The 20785-nt window shown below is 28.2% G+C and overlaps 1 protein-coding gene across 1 annotated transcript in view; it reads left to right on the forward strand.

Annotated features, from left to right (window-relative positions):
* LOC127287485 (probable cleavage and polyadenylation specificity factor subunit 2) overlaps window positions 1–20785 on the forward strand; it is a 32665-nt gene that overhangs the window by 760 nt on the left and 11120 nt on the right. The window contains exons 2-9 of the mRNA XM_051314444.1: window positions 3273–3470; window positions 12292–12451; window positions 16534–16885; window positions 17414–17724; window positions 17869–18128; window positions 18246–18431; window positions 19141–19513; window positions 19628–19807. Of these exons, the coding sequence (XP_051170401.1) occupies window positions 3322–3470; window positions 12292–12451; window positions 16534–16885; window positions 17414–17724; window positions 17869–18128; window positions 18246–18431; window positions 19141–19513; window positions 19628–19807 (1971 nt within the window). The 5' untranslated portion in view covers window positions 3273–3321. The remainder of the gene's footprint in view (window positions 1–3272; window positions 3471–12291; window positions 12452–16533; window positions 16886–17413; window positions 17725–17868; window positions 18129–18245; window positions 18432–19140; window positions 19514–19627; window positions 19808–20785) is intronic.

The following is a 20785-nucleotide window of genomic DNA, read 5'->3' on the forward strand; positions in this document are numbered from 1 at the left end:
ATGAAAAATGGATTCATCTGGTTTTAAAAAATTGCACCTCAAAATTTAATTAAATAATTATTTAAAAAATGGCAACATATGTATAGCCAAAAGACGTTATTTATTTATTTAATCTAACAAATAATATACACATTTGTATATTATTTTTAAAAATAATTCAAAGTAGTTAATCGCAAATAAAACTAAATATTTTGCATTATTTTTTGTTTTTCTCTTTAAATTAAATAATTATAAAATAAATATTAATATTACGTTTTGCACAATATTTGAAGTCAATCCATTACATTTCATCTACATTCTTAGCGACACATGTTTAGAAAAATCTTATAATTAGTAATAATTGTTTTTGATATCAATACAATTCATTTTGGACAAAATTTTAAACTTTATAGAAAAAAATAATGGTGCAAAATTTATTTTTTTGTTTATAAAATAAAGTAAAATATTTTATTTCTTCAAATTTAACTACATGGAAACTGTTAACTACATTATTCTGTAAATACTTTTTAAAAAGTTGCTGAAAAATTATTATTATTATTATAGGAATTTCATTACAATTACTGAACTTTTTTATGTTAAGAATAATTGATTTCTAAAAATTTCAAATTAATACATTTTAGGCTAATTAAATAACTTAATAAGGCTCATAATTGTTTTTTAAGATATTTTAAATCAGTTCGATTTTAAATGAATTGTAAACCAGGTAAAATTAATATTACTTTTTGAGGTTAAGTTGTATCCTTGTTAAAATTATTATTGGGCAAAGTGGACAATGCCCTAAGTGACTGGCCGTTGTCAACATTGCCCGAGTATTTTTAATAAAGTTCAAGGAACTGCGACAAAGCCTGGACATGGTCGACCATGCCTACTTATGTTTGGGAAATGTTATTCAAAAATAAAGAAAAAAACCCTACAAGATGAGTGCCAAAATATTTTAATTTATTTATTTTTGCAGAACTATTATATTTATATGTTTCGCAGATATTAAAATTTTAAAATTTTTTCAAAATGTCGCCTTTACATCACTTCAACCAAAACCAAAACCTACTCGGGGATTTTCGGAGGCGCTGATTACGAATCTGATGTCAGTTTTGAAAATTTCAAAATGACGGATAAAATATAGCGGACGACAGAATTAAAAATTTAACGGATTTATATGAAACTTGTTGCTAGGGGGTTTTCTGGGTTGCTGATTACGAATATTACGTCAATTTTTAATTTTTTCTATAAAATTCAAGATGGCGGATCCAATATGGCAAACATTTTTTTAGTGGGCACTTTTGCTTGAACTTTGATACTCGGGGGTTTTTGGAGTTGCTAATTACGAATATGACGTTAAATTTTCAAAATTTAAAATAGCGGATCCAAAGTTGAAAACGATCTTAAAACGTTTTAGGCAAAAACAAATTGTTTTACTATAATCGTCACTACAACGTTTTAGAAATGTTTCTACAACTAAAATATCTATTTTAATCAGCTACCCCGAAAATCACGTAGCAACAAGTTTCATATAAATCCGTTAAATTTTTTATTTTGTCGTCCACCATATTGGATCCACTATTTTGAATTTTTAAAAACTGCTATCGTATTCGCAATCAGCGTATACCTTAAACTAGTAATTTCTAAGATTATCTGCGCTTTCTGAATTCATTTTTAAATCATATTAAATTTTCTTTCTATGCACTGCGTCTTTCCGCCAAAAATTATTTTTTAAAAATAGTTATATCTTTTTTTTCGACTTAAAACTAATAAGATATTATTTCTAACATCCTAAGGAATCATTTAAGCAAAAAAATTAGATTTTTTGAAAGTGTTTGGGTGATGTTACTCCTTAAATAAAGTTTAGCGCAAATGAGAATTATTTTATATATAGATTAAGCCAAGTGAGAATTAGATCATTTGATCATTGTGACAATCGAATTTAATCTAATTCTGTATGGATTTAAAACCTTAGCTGATCCTGTTTTTGAATTATTATAAAAGTACGGTTCTAAGTTGATTATACAACAAAATACAATACCGGCAATCCCCGCAACCTGACTATTTTCCAGAATTTTCCCCCCTTCTCAAACTCGCAACCTGACATGCTTTCCCCACCACTAAAAACGAACGATTTCAGGGCTGCATACTTTGACTATAGCTCATAGGGAACAATATTCTTTACAACATTATTATAAATATGATAATTTATATCGTTGCGTTGTAATATAGCAGTTATATTGTAATTCATATATAATTAACAATAACAATGTTAATGAATATTCATTATATCAGCTTAATAAAAAATTGAAACAAAATGGACGAAAAATGAATTCAATTTATATTTGAATTCTTAATATTATAAATAATTTCCTATCAGTAAAAAAACAATGAATTATTTTTTTACTGTTAAATATCAATAACTAAATAAATAATTATTAATTAAAACTTTCATATTTACATTAAAATTTAAAATATTATAAAACGTTTTTAATTAATTAAAAATAATTACTTCCGTTGATAAAATACTTAATTTTCAAAAATATTTGCGTTTTAATAAATAGAATATTGACACATGTAAAATTTGAAAACTGGACACCATGTATACATACGGCACTGTTGCGTACGAAAAGTGACACTTTTATTAGTCAGGTTGCGTGTTCAAACTGGTCAAGTAGCGGAGAGTGACTGTATTTAATATCTTAATAATAAGCATATCGTTTCTATTTATAAATGTAATATTTGTTAAATATTTCATTTTTTATTAACGTTAATTAATTAATAAATATCTCGAAGAAAAAGATGACATTTTCATATTTTTTTGTGTAGAAAGTATACATTTTAAAATTTATAAAAAAAATTTGAAAAAGAAAAAACAATTACCGATTTTGAAAAAAAATTTTGATTTTCAAAAAATGAGATCAAATTTTGAATTTTTTAAAATTTTTTCACTATTCGAAAGAGCAGGAAAAATCTTTTGAAAACATACAGATCAAAGTTTTTTCCATCTTATTGTTTAAAAATTACAACTCTTCAAAAATTTAAAGTTTACATTTAAAAAAAAATTCAACACCCTAGTTAACATAGTTAAACTATGTGCAAGTTACAGCCTGATCTGAATAACTATTTTTTGTCACAGTCATTCAGTAAAATTCGGTGTGCCTATATTAACGCGCAAAGTTTGTTGTGGTAGCGAATAGTTTGCTGTCACAGCAAATTGCTTCTGTGTAAAACACTCAAAATCAATATACGCTTGAAAATAATCATATTTTTTTAAATTGACTCTTTTTCAGGATTTTATGATATCTTGATGCGAAAACTTTCCGCATTAGAGAATTCATTATGACGTCTATTATTAAATTGCATGCAATTTCTGGAGCTTTAGATGAATCTCCGCCATGTTACATTCTACAAGTTGACGAACTGCGCATATTATTGGATTGTGGATGGGATGAAAAATTTGATCAAGATTTTATAAAAGAATTAAAAAGGTAACTTACTCTTAGTTTAATTAGAGGAAAATTTTAAATGTATTTTTTGGTTGTTTAATTTAACTCTAAAATTTTTACAAGCAATAACATGACTATAAAATAAATATTAAGTAATCAAATGTTATGCAAAAGCTTGATCACACAATCGTTCAACAATTGTAGGTAAAACATAATCATCAACATTAACATAAACATTAACAAACTGTACTTAAGCATCACCCAATTTTACCCTACACTGAAAAAGATAATTACTTGGATCAAATAAAAATTACCTGATCCAGGCAAATAATTTACTTCTCTATTGTCCAGTAAATATGTAAGTAATTAAAGCAAATAAATATTTATTAGACCCAAGTATTATATTTTATCGTATCAAATACAAATTACTTAAATCAAATAAACGGAATAATTGAAGCTAATAATTGCATTAAATCATTTATGAAAATTATTCCATTAAATACTGCATGTTTTTTAATTTGTGAAAAATAGCGATTTTGTCCCTATTTACCCCAACTGACTCTACTCATGTTGCCCTATCGAAAATTCCGACATCAAAACATAGATTGTAGCCTACATCTGAAACGTTATCTAAATGCATATAGGAAACTATATCGGGAACCATATGGGATGCTATATCGGAAACTATACAGGAATCGATGTTGGAAATTGGGACAGGCAAAGATGTATTTTCCCATATAGTTTCCGATATGGTTTCTACCCAGTTGAAAATTCCGACCTCGTTTACGACGTCGTATTCTAAGTAGTTTGCGACATAGTAAACGACGTAGAAAACGACATAGTAGCAAACTACGTCGTTTACTACGTCGTTTACGATGTTGCAAAAATTATTTTAATATTATTTATTTAGTAATTTAGTAAGTCCAATATCCAATATTAAAAATTTTAATAATAATTTAAAAAATCAATAATTTAAAAAAAATTTATTTTTATTATTTTTTAATAGTTATTATTATTATTTTATTTTTAATATTTAAATTAAAATAAAAAAATGGTCATCAAAATATTAGTGAAACCATTTCATCCAAAAAAGAATTTGTCTCAAATCCAATAAAGGAGAGACATCGGGCAGAAAAAAATTTCGACAAAAAAAAAATTTTCGATCACTGCTTATATACCAATCTAATGGCACCTCAACTGCGAGAAACAGTTATGATGTTCGCCCTCCCTGTGGCGTTGAGCGAACTTAAGTCCAGAGCTGAGCCATCAGCGCAGCGCGGAAACATTTGAAAAATTTGATTTTATTAGATATTTTATTTTATTTTAAATATGACAAATAAGTAACTTAATAAATAATTAATGTCATAAATAATTATTAATAACATAATGTCATACTTAATAATTCGTTAATTAATTATTTTTAACGAAAATTTGACAAAAAAAAATTTGTTGGACAAAAAAAATATTACCATTAAAAAATAATTTTTTTGTTAAATTTTTTCAAGACAATTATTTGTGACCTAAAAAAATATCACGATGAGAATATAATTAACAAAAAAAATTACTCGTAGCACAGAAAAAATTTCACCATGAGAAAATAATTTTTTTAAAATTTTATTTGTAAAAAATTTATTGGTAGCTCAAAAAAAAATATCACGATGAGAAAATAATTTTTTGTCAAATTTTCTCTGTAAATAAATTAATTAACTAAATAACGTACCGTAAAACGGGGTTATTTCGCTCATTGCGGGTAAATTCGCTCACCCACTTTTATGCTTTATTTCAGCTTTAAAATAAAGTTTAATACATTTATTAGCAGGTTAAATTTTCGTAGTAAAAAAATTAATTAACTAATTATTAAGCTAACTAGCAAAATTAAACGCGCGCAAGCTCGCCAAATTGAGGATTTAATTATTTGTTATAAAGAAATTAAAGATTAATATTATTAATAATAATTTAATTTATTAGAATATTATAACATATTAAAATGATAATAATGAAAATTATATGTTTACAGGCCTCGGATTATACGACTTTTTCCGACTTTTTTCAAAAATACGACTTTTATCGACTTATTTTAATAAAATGCGACATTTTTTTTAAATTTGAAAAAAATGTAAATAAAATACATTTTTTTTTGTATAAAATGTAGATCTTCTTCAGATCTTCTTCAATTCAATTATTTAACAAATGAACTAAAATGATTCTTCACTAAATTAATTATTTTTAATAATTTTAATTAAATACATCACAAATTCAATTATATCAAAATTATTTGTAAATTAAAATTTTTATGAAATTTAACAATTGTTTATAATTTAAAAAAAATATCAGAATAAAATTGAATTATTTTTTAAAAATTTCAATTCAAAAAAAAATAAAATTCAATTATTACCCGAAATTTTAATTCAAAATCAATTAAAATTCAATAATTATCCAAAATTTTCAATTTAAAATTTAATTATTTACCAAGTTTTCAATTTAAAATGAAATAAAATTCAATTATTTTCTAAAATTTCTATTCAAAATTAATTATCCAAATTTTCAATCAAAAATGAACTTAAATTAAATTATTATCCAAAATTTCAATTAAAATTCAATTATTTCCCAAAATTTTCAATTCAAAATGAACTGAAATTCAATTATTTTCCAAATTTAAAATCAAATAAAATTTCATTATTCTCAAAAATTTGAATTCAAAATTAATTGAATTTTCAATAATTTGAATTTAAAAGCATCTAAAATTTCTAAAATTTTCCATCGAAATTTTTTTTTTTTTTGAAATATTATTATTCTTTGAAAATTCAACTATCTGAAACCATTTTTCAATTAAAAATGATTTTCAAATTATTGTATTTTGTCCGCATTTTCTAATAAATTTTTAGTGAAATCATCTAAAATTTTAATTACAAAACACTTAAAGTTTCAATTAATTTCAAAAATCTCAATTTTAAATCTTTGAAAATTCAATTAAATTTAAAAAATGTTTTCCAAAAATTGTTTGATAAATTATTTTTAGTTCTGTAAAATTTAATAATTGTTTGAAAATTAACAATATCTTTTGAAATTTAATTATTTCTAAAAATTTCAACTTTAACCCTTCGAAAAGGATTATTATTAAAAAAAAAAATTTTATTTAAAAATCTGTAAAACATTTTTGTTAAAATGAAAAACAAATCCACTTTTTTTTGGAATATAAATCGACTAAAACGACTGTTTTGTGTCTTTAAGTTGATTCGAGGCCTGTGTTTTTATAATTAATATTTAATAGGTAATCGTTGGCCCCTGATACCTTAAAAATAAATTTTTTTCAAATTACTATCTTGTACGAAATTTCCTGGCGCATCTTTATTCTCATCATAAATTTTTTGTATTTGTATACAATTCTGAATCAATATACAATTTTTGAATTAATATACAACTTTAAAAAAAATTTCGTTGGTAAACGTTGTGTACTTCAGCTTCGTGAATTGAATTTTCGAATTTGGAATTTTAAAGAAACTTATTCCGAAATTTGGAAACACAATTATACAACTTTGGCAAAAATGAGAAAAAGAATTGTGAAAATTTGACACGTCATAAGATTACTATTCAAAAAAACACGTGAAATCAGAAAAGGCCAACTTCAAGTTAGGACAGAAAGACAGACCAAACATTTTATTATTATATAATTATTTAATTAATTTTTTTTACAGAGAAATTTTGACAAAAAAAATTATTTTCTCATCGTGATATTTTATTTGTGCCACAAATAATTTTTTTACTGAGAAAATTTAAAAATAAGTAAATTTCTCATCGTAATATTTTTTTGTGCTACGTATAATTTTTTTGTTAAATTTTTTTACAGAGAAATTTTTACAACAAAATTATTTTTCATCGTGATTTTTTTTAAAAACACAAATTTTTTTTTTCAAAGAAAATTTGAAAAAAAATTATTATTTTATCATTGTGATATTCTTTTGTGCTACGAATAAATTTTTGGTAAATTTTCGTAGTAAAAAAAATCAACGATTTATTACGGTATTTAGTGAATTAATTGTTTTGGAGAGAAAATTTGACAAAAAAATTATTTTCTTGTGATAATTTTTTTAGGCCACAAAATATTTTTTTTACAGAGAAAATTTAAAGATAATTAAATTTCTCATCTTGATATTATTTTTGTGCTACAAATATTTTTTTGTTACATTTTCGTTGTAAAAAATTAAGTAACTAATAATTACCGTAAAACAGGGTTATTTCGCTCAGTGCGGGTAAAGTCGCTCACCCATTTTTTTGCTTTAAATTTGATTAAAAACTAAAATTTAGTATTTCTATTAACAAATTTAACATTTTTACCTGCTAATGAATGTATTAAACTTTATTTTAAAGCTGAAATAAAGCATAAAAGTGGGTGAGCGAATTTACCCGCAATGAGCGAAATAACCCCGTTTTACGGTACGTTATTTAGTTAATTAATTTATTTACAGAGAAAATTTGACAAAAAATTATTTTCTCATCGTGATATTTTTTTTTGAGCTACCAATAAATTTTTTACAAATAAAATTTTAAAAAAATTATTTTCTCATGGTGAAATTTTTTCTGTGCTACGAGTAATTTTTTTTGTTAATTATATTCTCATCGTGATATTTTTTTAGGTCACAAATAATTGTCTTGAAAAAATTTAACAAAAAAATTATTTTTTAATGGTAATATTTTTTTTGTCCAACAAATTTTTTTTTTGTCAAATTTTCGTTAAAAATAATTAATTAACGAATTATTAAGTATGACATTATGTTATTAATAATTATTTATGACATTAATTATTTATTAAGTTACTTATTTGTCATATTTAAAATAAAATAAAATATCTAATAAAATCAAATTTTTCAAATGTTTCCGCGCTGCGCTGATGGCTCAGCTCTGGACTTAAGTTCGCTCAACGCCACAGGGAGGGCGAACATCATAACTGTTTCTCGCAGTTGAGGTGCCATTAGATTGGTATATAAGCAGTGATCGAAAATTTTTTTTTTGTCGAAATTTTTTTCTGCCCGATGTCTCTCCTTTATTGGATTTGAGACAAATTCTTTTTTGGATGAAATGGTTTCACTAATATTTTGATGACCATTTTTTTATTTTAATTTAAATATTAAAAATAAAATAATAATAATAACTATTAAAAAATAATAAAAATAAATTTTTTTTAAATTATTGATTTTTTAAATTATTATTAAAATTTTTAATATTGGATATTGGACTTACTAAATTACTAAATAAATAATATTAAAATAATTTTTGCAACATCGTAAACGACGTAGTAAACGACGTAGTTTGCTACTATGTCGTTTTCTACGTCGTTTACTATGTCGCAAACTACTTAGAATACGACGTCGTAAACGAGGTCGGAATTTTCAACTGGGTAGAAACCATATCGGAAACTATATGGGAAAATACATCTTTGCCTGTCCCAATTTCCAACATCGATTCCTGTATAGTTTCCGATATAGCATCCCATATGGTTCCCGATATAGTTTCCTATATGCATTTAGATAACGTTTCAGATGTAGGCTACAATCTATGTTTTGATGTCGGAATTTTCGATAGGGCAACATGAGTAGAGTCAGTTGGGGTAAATAGGGACAAAATCGCTATTTTTCACAAATTACGCAAGTTTATTCCTTTAAAAGGTAATATTTGCGGGTTTATTTTTTTTAATTGTTATTTACGTTCCCAGGATTAATTTTATGCAGCAGAAAAAAATTTAGATAAGTTTTAAACGCATGAAACTGACTGTCCCCATTTACCTCAAAATTTAGAAAATTTCATAAAATTTGGGATAAATGGGGACAGCATACTTTCTAAGAATGTTTTAAGAATAAAGTTTCCTGAAGTATATTACTGTATTAAGGGATGAAAAAATTTGTAGTAGATATATAATAGTTGAACCAATTGAAATTTTTTTATTTTTTTTTTATTTCAGTATTTTGTCTCGCATTTGAAAAAAACAGACTTCAAAATCATACAAAAATTTTTTCTTATTCCTTATGGCTCCCATAACAGAAATTAACTTGAATTTTTGATTTTTGTTAATTTGGTTAATAATGACAAGCTGTCCCCATTCACACCAAAAATTTGAAAACTCAGGGTAAATGGGGACAGCTTGTTATTATTAACCAAATTGAAAAAAATCAAAAATTCAAGTGAATTTCTGTTATAGGAGTCATAAGGAATAAGAAACTGTAAATTAAGTTCCAAAACCTCTTGTCCCCATTTACCCCAACTGACCTTAATTGTTTTTAATTGATGCTAAAACCTCTTTAATTGCGGCAAATAGGGGAGGATGGGGTATGAATAGTTAGGTAAGACGTTTTCGAATCTAGCGACCAAACCTGAATTTGTATCTGCAAAAGAGTAGTATTTTTGGAAAGCCTGGTTATTTGGCTATAATTTTGCTACACATTATTTTGCTGTAGAGTGCAATCCCTACGAGATACGAATGAAAAAGTAAATAAAAAATTTTAACTATCCTTGCCCCAGTACCGGAACAAGGATAGCTAAAAGAATCCGAATGCTAAAAATGTCATAGAAAATTAGTAAATTTTCGTTTTCTTTATTTTATTGGATTTAGACTATTCAGTATTGATATATCAAGTATTAACAACATGTTTTGAACATTTTCTGAATATCAATTATTCCATTAAAATTCATCTGAACTAAAATCTGAGGTTTAACCAATTTTCTTCAGATGATCACCAATTTCGTGGTCAATAAGTTTCGTTTTCCGTATATAATTACCCACCATTATGTACATCAACCTAAAAAGAACAATTAAACATTTTTTTATAAGTTGCAGTCGCAATAGCAGGAGTTTATCGAGTCGTAATAGCTCTAACTATCCTTGCCCCATGAGCCTATATTTCAGTTTTTTCTAAATTTTAAGGAACGACGTGAATTAATTTGAAAATAAATACGATATTTATGTTCAGCAGAAAATTCCACTCCGGAAAACGCTTACGTAAATAAATATTCGGAAGCACTAATATAGAGAACAATGTGATAAACACTACGTTGACATTTTAGCAAAACAGACTTTTTACAAAAATAAACTCCTGACTTCGCAAATGGTGTCAGATTGACTTCCAATTTTTACTATCATCTATTGGTGTTAAGACGCAAATATACCATGAATGACGCGATTTTTGAGCAAGCCGTCTAAGCATAACAGCAACTAACTATCCTTGCCCAATTCTCCCCTACTTTATTTAATCCAAGTAAACAATTTTTTTCCATCAAAAGAATTTTTTTCATTTAAATAAATCGAAATTTAACTTAAATCAGAAATTATTTAACTCAAGTAAACGTCTTATTTTGTTAAAAATTTTTGTAGATTGATTTAACTTATGCAGAAAAATTTCATGTTTTTGTAAGAAAAAAGAATTATGTAAATAAAAATTACAAATTAATTTAAATTGGTTTCATAATAAAAACGATAACATTCAGACAAATGGATTTTAATAATATTTTCTCCAACGTTTCGAAATCACACTGATTTCCTCTTCAGGGAGTCTAAAAATACAAAAAATTATTTAAATAGAACAGAACATAAAATAAACTATTCAATAAAACATAGTACCTAGGGATTTTCGGGGTCGCTGATTACGAATCTGAAGTCAAATTTCAAAAATTCAAACTGGCTGATCTAATATAGCAGACATAAAAATTAAAAATTCATTATATTTCAATAAAACATGTTCGCCATATTGGATTCGACATTTTGAAATCTTACTTCAGATTTGTACTCAGTGACCCCGAAAACCTCTTCGTACCAAGTTTTATTGAAATGTACGGAATTTAAAATTTTTATGTTCTGTTTACAATTTTTTTTGTACCCCTAGATATAAACACACCCCCTGCTCTAAGGGTACATGCGAACAGTTTGGCATAGGACTAATTTCAAAGGGAACGATTCAGCCTTTAATTTCTGATGTCATCGAAGTTCGTAGCACGTCAGGCTTTAGCTGTTCAATTTTTGAAAAATGACAAAAATGCTATTTTTAGGGGTTTTAACCCCTGTTTTTCGAAAACGTGAAGTTCTCTGATAAACATAGAAAATAAAAGTGGGCTTAGCACTTTCCCTTATAAAACTCCTTGAGTAATTTTAACAAAGTTAGATTGCACATCATTAAATTTAATCGAAGCAAATGCGTTGTTATAAAAATTAGCAATAATTCTAATAAATTTCGAACTGGCACCGACCTCATGTAACTTGTGCCATAATAGATTATGATCCACATCGTGGAAAGCGCTTTTGAAATCAATAAAGGCAGCCAAGACAGCTCTTTTAGAATGCCTGAGGTTAATTTAAATAACAGATAAAAGGGAGAAGAGGTCAATACAACCCCTTCTTCTACGAAACCCAGATTGAAATTCTAGAATTATATTATTATCAATAGTCCAGTTAGAGAGTCTAAGAAATAGCAGAAATGTAAAAACTTTAGCTATACAAATTTCTAGAGAAATAGGCCTGTGATTATCATAATCAGTAACGTCACCTTTTAAAAAATAAATAAATTAATGAATGTATTTGACAGTCATTTTTGGCCCCACAGCACTTAAAATTACAGCAATATTGCCAAGATTTCCTCAATATTACCATTATTTCTGCAATGTTGCTACAATATTCTGCCGTCCAAAGTAAAAAAGGCGTAAACAACAATGTTTGTATTTTTTTATATACCTTTCTACTTTGTACGGCAGTATTAGAATATTGAGACTTATAAAATCTTGATTATCTACGATTAATCAAGAATTATAATAATAATTATTATTTCCATGTAATCGCAATGAAGTTTCATGTATCTAATTTTTTTGAATTATTTTCACTTAGGCACGTTAACCAAATCGATGCAGTACTTTTATCTTATCCTGATCCATTGCATTTGGGAGCTTTGCCGTATTTGGTTGGAAAATGTGGTCTTAATTGTCCCATTTATGCAACTATCCCCGTTTACAAAATGGGACAAATGTTTATGTACGACATGTTCCAGGTAATGTAATTTTAACAATAGTTTACTTATTTTTTAATTTTCTATTCCTCGCACCTAATTACAACATAAATGGAAAAATTTAGGAAACACTATACGGAGGAACTTTTTATATCACATTTTTATAAACTCACCATGTATTTTTAGTAAATTGACTACTAATGTGGGGAAAAAGATAAAATTTCTTATTTAATAAAAGTCTCTTTAACAATATATGATCTCTTTTTTTCAATATTTAGTAGTCAAGCTGAGAAAAATTCGTCCTTGACTCAGAGTCGTAACTAAGAAGAGTTCAAAAATTAAAATTTAATTCGCAGTACCTGATAGAACCTTTTCATGCAGTAAATAGATGATAATATTTCTAATAAATTGAGATATACTGCGATATTTGATGGTGCGTATTCTTAGGCAATGCGTACTCTTAGGGTACATTACCCAAATGTTGCACATGACAACGAATCCTTATACTATTTTTGAGTTTTTCACAAAAATTTCAGCTCAATCCTACTGTTATTTTATCCAGAGTTATTAACATTTTGAAATTGAAAAATTTTGAAAAACCTGCCTTTTTGGATTATTTATTAAAAAATATTTATGAAACTTTAAAATTATTGTGAACAACTTGGAGAATTTTTAAAATCGAATCAATAGACTTATTATTGAACCTTTTTTTATAAAATATTACGAAATTATTAATGTTAAAAATCTATCTAACGCCCAAAAAATACAACTTAACTTAATAATTACTTTTGTGATGCTAATTTTAATTATATTTAATCTGAAACATTCAAATATTTATATAGAGATTTGAGTGTAATGAAATTAACTCCTTTAGTGTGTAGCTAAAATATAACAAAATGGTTCCAAAGTGTGCAAGATCTTTCCGTGAATAAATTTTCATGACACTTAGTATTAAGGAGTTTTTGGGGTCGCTGATTACGAATCCAGTATTAGTATTTAAAATTTTTAAATGGCGGATCCAATATAGTGGACGACTTATTATAAAATTTATTGGATTCGCTTAAAATTCATTATTTGTGAGTTAAACGTAAATGAGACTCCAATTTAGTTTTGTCTGAGCATACTCAAGAAACCACATATGAGGGATTCTTCTTCAATAACTTTCATATAGGACAACAATTTACTAAAGTATCAAGCCAATCCCAGAACTCTGATTTTTTGGGCAGGGGCGATTGATGAAGAATCTCTTATATGCGTTACAATTCCATTCTTACAAATAAATAAATTCTGAATTGCACTGTTAACATTCGTGCCTTATTTGAGTAAAATTTTTTAATCAAATCTATCAATTTTTAAATTTTTTTAAAAATTTTTGGTGGCCACATTGGATCAAAAATTAATGGTACGGTCACACTATCTCATGCTTGCACTGTGCATGCATGCAGAAACATTTGGCCGGTCACACTTCAACGAAATCTAGTGAATGTTTATTAACTTTCTAGTAATTTTCCAAAAATTTTGATTGTAACTAGAAAATTACTAAACATTCACTAGATTTCGTTGAAGTGTGACCGGCCAAATGTTTCTGCATGCATGAGATAGTGTGACCGTACCCTAAGTATTTTGAAAATCTAATTTCAGAATCGTGATCAGCGACCATAAAAAACCCTGAGTAAGAATTTTTTCGAATATACGTTAAGATGTTTTCTTGTATGGACCATGACATGTATACACGTCATCCACACTCAAGGGGTTAGAGGGTAATAGTACACTGTAAAAAGTATTAAAAGAATTTTTCTATAGATGGTAATTTAATTTTACAAAATCCTAGGCAATAACACTTTTTTTAACCACTTCACTGGTGGGGCTAATTATTATTTAATTCTTATTTAACATAATTTAAGTTCATAAGCGGATGACAAATGAAGTTTAAACCAAGTGAGAATTAGATTGAATGAGGATTAGGCCAATAGAGAATTAGGTTACATTAAGATTAGGCCAATTAAGAATTATGTTAAATTAATATTCGAACAAGTAACAGAATTGCGCTAGAGTCGACAAGGCCGACTGGGATACCTGGGTCCTTAAGGACTATACTCCCGATGTTATCAAAGCTTATCTACTTTCCCGCGAAAACAATACCAACATGGTGAAACGGCGGTGATTTGGCAAGCCTCCTCACTATCGATGCACCATGGGGAGCGGGTGTGGAAAAACTGCCGCTGTAAAGGCTCTTAGGAACCAAAGCGGCGTTAAAAGAAGACCGGGTGCCCTTCCGGGAAGAGACGGTTATCTTTGTTTCCCTTCGCCCGTGCAAGATTCGAAAATCTTGAGCAGCAGAAGGGAAACAAAGTACCCAGCGGGATCCTCGTGGAGGTTCCGTCTCCGAGCTAAGCTCCACCCACCGATGTTCTGGTAGGCCTGAAAAGAAAGAAAGAAAAAAAACTAACTCCCCCCCCAAAAAAAATCAAGAAAACCAAGAACACGAAGAACCAATAACAATAAAACCAAGATAAATATTTACAAAAATATATACAGTGCATAATTCTTCCCGCCGGACCACTATCGAGTGTTCAAGTGGTCAAATGCGGGAAGAATGTTGCCCTCCATTTTTCTTGCGCATCAACCAAACATTTTTGTTGACCTAACGAAAAAAATTTGGTTGAACTAACTAAACATTTTTGTTATGCCAACAAAAAACACTCAACCTAATTTTTTTGTTGATTCAAACAAATAGTTTGGTTGCTCTGGCTAAAAATTTTTCTCAATGTAGGTTACAGAAAATTTAGGCCAAGTGAGATTTAGGGCTGATAAATAGTACGTTCAATAAGAATTAGATTTAATTAAGATTATGCTAAATGAGAATTAGGACAAATGACGATTAGTACAAATGAGGATTAGATTGAATAAAGATTAGGATAAATAATAATTAAGTCATATCTTGAGTCATATACAAATTAGGCCAAGTAATAATTAGTTCATACGATTTTTAGGCCAATTGAATTTAGATCAATTAAGTTTTAGGTCATTTGAAATTTGGAGATAATTTATGCGTCTCCGTGGAACGTCATTTGAAACGCCCCTCTAGTGAAGTGGTTAATGAGGTAAAAAAAGGGGGTAGTAATACACGGAAAAACTTTGTTCAAGAATTATTCTCAAATTTATTCAAGAATTGAGGATATGGGAAAAATTTACTAGTTTTTATAGAAAATTCTATAATCATTGAAGAATTTTTCAGGAGTTTTTGTTATGAATTCAAAATAAGTTTTCTTGACGCCGCGACTATAATATCTCAGTCACTGTGCGCTGAAAAAGTCCCGAACGCCTGTTTGCGTTAAATATGATTCCCACCTATAATGACATAACACGTTTCTGTAGCCGAGCGGCATAAGACAGATACCTTGAGTCTTTGTAGTTCAAGTACTCACGCAGGCAATTTTTTTTCTCGCAGTTCATATTTTTCGATTCTTAAACGAGTTCGGGAATTTTTGGTTGTAAATTTAATAAGTTGTCGAGAAATAATAAATAATATTTGAACCTACGGTTCAGCAACGATTCAGGTATTTTTCCCATATCCTCAGTTCTTGAATAAATTTGAGAATAATTCTTGAACAATGTTTTTTTATGTAGTATACCCTCTTTCAAAGTAGCGTAATGACAAATGACTGAAACTACAGCAGATAAAAATTTCCCATCGCCAAACGACTTTTACCAAAGGAATATTGCTATTTTTAATATGGCACAATCACTTATTTATGTAAAAGTGACACATTAAAACTAAGTAATAAACCTGCCTACTTTTAATTTGGTAAAATTCCCTTAATACTTTTTACAGTGTAGGGAGTCTGAAGTAAATTGATGTGGATAAAACGTGGAGGAAGAGAAGGTAGAGGTGGTCAATAAAAGAGCAAGCTTGGGTAGAAAGAAAGAATGGAAGTATGTTATGGATGGGTAGAGAATGTGTGTGGGTAAATGGAATAAGATGGGTGATGAGAGAGGACACAGAAAAGGTGGTCAAAGTAAGATTAAATCATTCTTTTTGATAGTATTACATTAAAGAGCATTGACCATTAATTTGAAATAAATATAAATAAAATTGAAACAATTTTACATTTTTTGTCCAGTCCAGACATAATATGGAAGATTTTGATTTGTTTACATTGGATGATGTTGATGCAGCATTCGACAAAATTGTGCAGCTTAAATACAACCAGAGTATTTCTATGAAAGGAAAAGGTTATGGTGTGACTTTGACACCACTTCCTGCAGGTCATATGATCGGTGGTACTATTTGGAAGATAATGAAAGTCGGAGAAGAAGATATAATTTATGCTGTTGATTTTAATCATAAAAAAGAAAGACATTTAAACGGTTGTGAATTAGATAGACTACAGAGGCCTTCTCTGCTGATCACAGATGCTTTTAATGCCACTTATCAACAAGCCAGAAGAAGAACCAGAGATGAAAAATTGATGAGTAAGTAGATAAATTTTTCTTAAAATTCCTATCAGATTTTTTCTATAATTTTATGTAATGTCCGAGGGACAAATAACTTGTAAATTAAGGTATACACTTGTGTTGAATTATCCTGAATTATTTGAAGTATTGTGAATTATCATAAATTACCTTCAATTGCTTTGAATTATCTCGAATTACTATAAATTATCTTAAATTAACTTGAAGTATATGAATTATCCTGAATTATCTGAAGTTTCATGAATTATTTAGAAGTATGAAGTAGGTGTACACCAAATTTTTTAGTTTTTTCCCGCTCAGTAATGTCAGAATTTATTGATTTTTTAATTAGAACCCCTGCAGGGGGATTCAGATTAGTGATAACGCATTTTAACGTATTACAGCGTTTAGCAAGAAAAGGTTGTTTTAACTAACTGAAATTCCGTTAAAAATGGATATAAAAGTAACTAGTTTGAAAAAATCAAGTCAAATAAAAGTTTATAGGCTCAAGTAAAGAGTTATTTCTTTTTAACAATAATTTGCTTTCAGCAAATATTTTGCAGACTTTGCGAGGAGGTGGTAATGTTTTGGTTGGCGTTGATACTGCTGGTAGAGTTTTAGAACTTGCTCATATGTTGGATCAACTCTGGAGAAATAAAGACTCAGGCTTACTGGCATATTCACTAGCTCTTTTAAATAATGTTAGCTATAATGTTGTCGAGTTTGCTAAATCTCAAATCGAGTGGATGAGCGATAAATTGATGAGGAGTTTTGAGGGCGCGAGGAATAATCCTTTTCAATTTAAACATCTGCAATTGTGTCATAGCATGGCAGAATTAAGTCAAGTTCCTAATCCAAAAGTAAGAAAAAAATTAAGTGGTAAAACAGATTATCACAATTATTTCAGTCACAAGTATTGATTTACAATGCTTGTAAATTTTGCACATCAAAAACTTGTGGGTCATATGAAATTTTCATTTTATTTTTATATTTTTATTATGTAGGTAGTTCTAGCTAGCACACCTGATATGGAATGCGGATTTTCACGAGAACTCTTCCTTCAATGGTGTTCAAATCCGCAAAATAGTATTATTATAACTAATAGAACATCACCTGGAACATTAGCAAGAGATTTAGTGGAAATGGGAGGAAATAGAACTTTATCACTTGAAATAAAGAAACGTGTTAAATTGGAAGGAGTTGAATTAGAAGAACATTTAAAAAAAGAAAAAATTAAACAAGAACAACTCAAGCAAGAACAGATGTAATACATTTTTTAAAATATGTATTTATTTACTTTTTAATTCTGATCTTTATCAATTAATAAAATTTTACATAAGATAAATTTGATTTGCTTGGAATGATTGTTTTTAATTTTTAGGGAAACTGCAGACATTAGTTCAGAATCAGAGGACGAAATAGAAGTTGGAGGTGGAAAAGGCAAACATGATTTACTAGTAAAATTAGAATCCAAACCTGGGTTTTTTAAACAAAGTAAAAAGCAGTATCCGATGTTTCCCTTCCATGAAGATAAAATTAAAAGCGACGAGTATGGAGAAATTATAAGGTAACTTTTTTGGTTTAATACACGTATATTTTTAATGTGTTATTTGTTAATTGTTTTGACGTTTCAAGTAAAGGAGAAGGAAATAATTTAGTAGGGTAAGGTGAGAGGGGTTAAGTAGGAATCACTATTCAAAAAACAAACAAAAAAATATTATATTATACATTAAGGGATGGAAGGCTTTTATGTATTTATAGTATTAAACATTTTCTATTACGTTTCAATTTGTATTCCCCTTCAGTAATTTATTTATTTACTTTCTAGTAGGCTCTATTAGGATTCTACTAGAATCTAAGTATCGAATAATTTGCAGATTATTTTTTAACTAGGATCTATAATATGAGGATTCTATTATTAAATATCCCAGCAAACACGTTCTATATGTAAAATTTAAAGAATATTGTTCTACAAATATTATTCAAGCAATAACTTGTAGGAGTTATAGAACAAAAGGGTAACAATGTTCTATAATAATTTTACTAATATATTTTTTGTAACTCATAGCCGTCTTCCTCAGAACAGATAAGAAAGTTTTAATGTTATTAGTTTTATTTAAAATGTTCTAATCGAGAAAACGTAAAACGTTACCATGAGACTTCGGCTTTACTCGTGTCGACTTCATAAGCAAAATAAATAATTCGTCAATACACAAAGCCATGAAATCCACTATGTTTTTTGAACGTCACTGTTAACTTGTATATGTATTGTTTAGATCTGAAGATTACAAAGTTGTTGAAAAGACTGAAACTGAAACGGAAGATAATAAAGAAAATGTTGAAATAAAATCAGAAGAAGCTGTACAACATCCAGATTCTGGTACAGATATTCCAACTAAATGTGTTTCAACAATACGAAATGTTGTCGTAAATGCATCAGTTACGTACATTGATTTTGAGGGAAGATCTGATGGCGAATCGTTGCAAAAGATTTTAGCTCAATTAAAACCAAGAAGAGTAGTTTTAGTACGAGGCTCAGCCAGAGATACTGAAATTCTTGCTAAGCAAGCAGAAAATGTAGGAGCAAGAGTTTTCACTCCTAATAGGGGAGAAATTATTGACGCTACAACTGAAACTCATATTTATCAGGTGTGTAATTTATTTTATCAAATTTTTTCGTGAATATATATATATATATAATATATTTGTGTTTTTATTCAAAAAATATAATTTAATTTCTATTTACATTATATATGTTTTCAGGTTCGACTGACTGACGCTTTGGTAAGCGGTTTGGTATTTTCAAAAGCTAAAGGAGAAACAGAAGTAGCATGGGTAGATGCGATGATCACAGCACGAAATCAGATTTGTCAAGATGCTGTTTCCAATGGTGAAGTTAATTCAGAGCAAATTCTAACTTTAGAACCTTTGCCACTTAATGAAGTAAGTTTACATCAATTAAAATATTTGTTTGTTTAATCTGCTCAATATAATTTAAATCGAGTTGGCCAATTATAAATAAAATTTTATCTAAAATTTTTCCGTTTGGTTTTAATTTAAATTAAAAGACTGGTTCAAATGAAATGAAATTTAGTAAAAAAAACAGAACATGATGCAATTAAAAATTACAAAAAAAATGTGAGATAGAGGCTGGCTACACCGAGAGCCAATCAGGAGGGTTAAATTTAATCCTCTGGCGTACTAAAGTGGGCTAAATTTTGCGTCTGCGCAGAATGTTTGTGCACATCTGCGACCATGGTTGCGACAGGTTAGAAAAGTTAGATTAGAAAAGGCGATTGCGTGGTCGCCATGGAGTAGTATAAGGAGACCGAACGAACATGTTAAATCTGCGTTAAAAGTGGACCAAATTTTGGTAACCGCTTAGTGTCATGAAAATAAGTAATGGAACACTAGCGCCACTGATTGTGTTAAACTCAGCTGGACAGTCAGCCATTGTAAAAGTTTTAAAAATAAGGAGCAATGTATTTTTGGGGTATGTTCAACGTACTTCTAATTTTTCTTACTGTTTACATACTTCCCACGAGAGCGCTTGTATTCCATTACGTATTTTCATGACACTAAGCGGTTACCAAAATTTGGTCCACTTTCAATGTACGTCGTTCGGTCTCCTTATACTACTCCATGGTGGTCGCCAAAGCCAGCGAACTTTGGTTGGCTCTCGGTGTAGCCAGCCTCATAGTGTCGGGTGAAGGCGAGTAAAAGAAAATATAATTCCCTAGTTATTATTTTAATTATATTAAGAATCCACTTATAATATTTGACAACTATTCCTGGTAAAAACCCTACAAGAAAAGGTTTATTAGAGTTCAAATAAACATTGCTTTGAGTAGAAAGCATTAATGTTGATCATATTTCGAAACATTTTAATCTGTTTTAATTCCTTTTGATTAAAATGAATTA

This window comes from Leptopilina boulardi, unplaced genomic scaffold, assembly GCF_019393585.1.
Source record: "Leptopilina boulardi isolate dan_hultmark-lab unplaced genomic scaffold, ZJU_Lbou_2.1 LbouV2_371, whole genome shotgun sequence".
Taxonomy (NCBI): Eukaryota; Metazoa; Arthropoda; class Insecta; order Hymenoptera; family Figitidae; genus Leptopilina; species Leptopilina boulardi.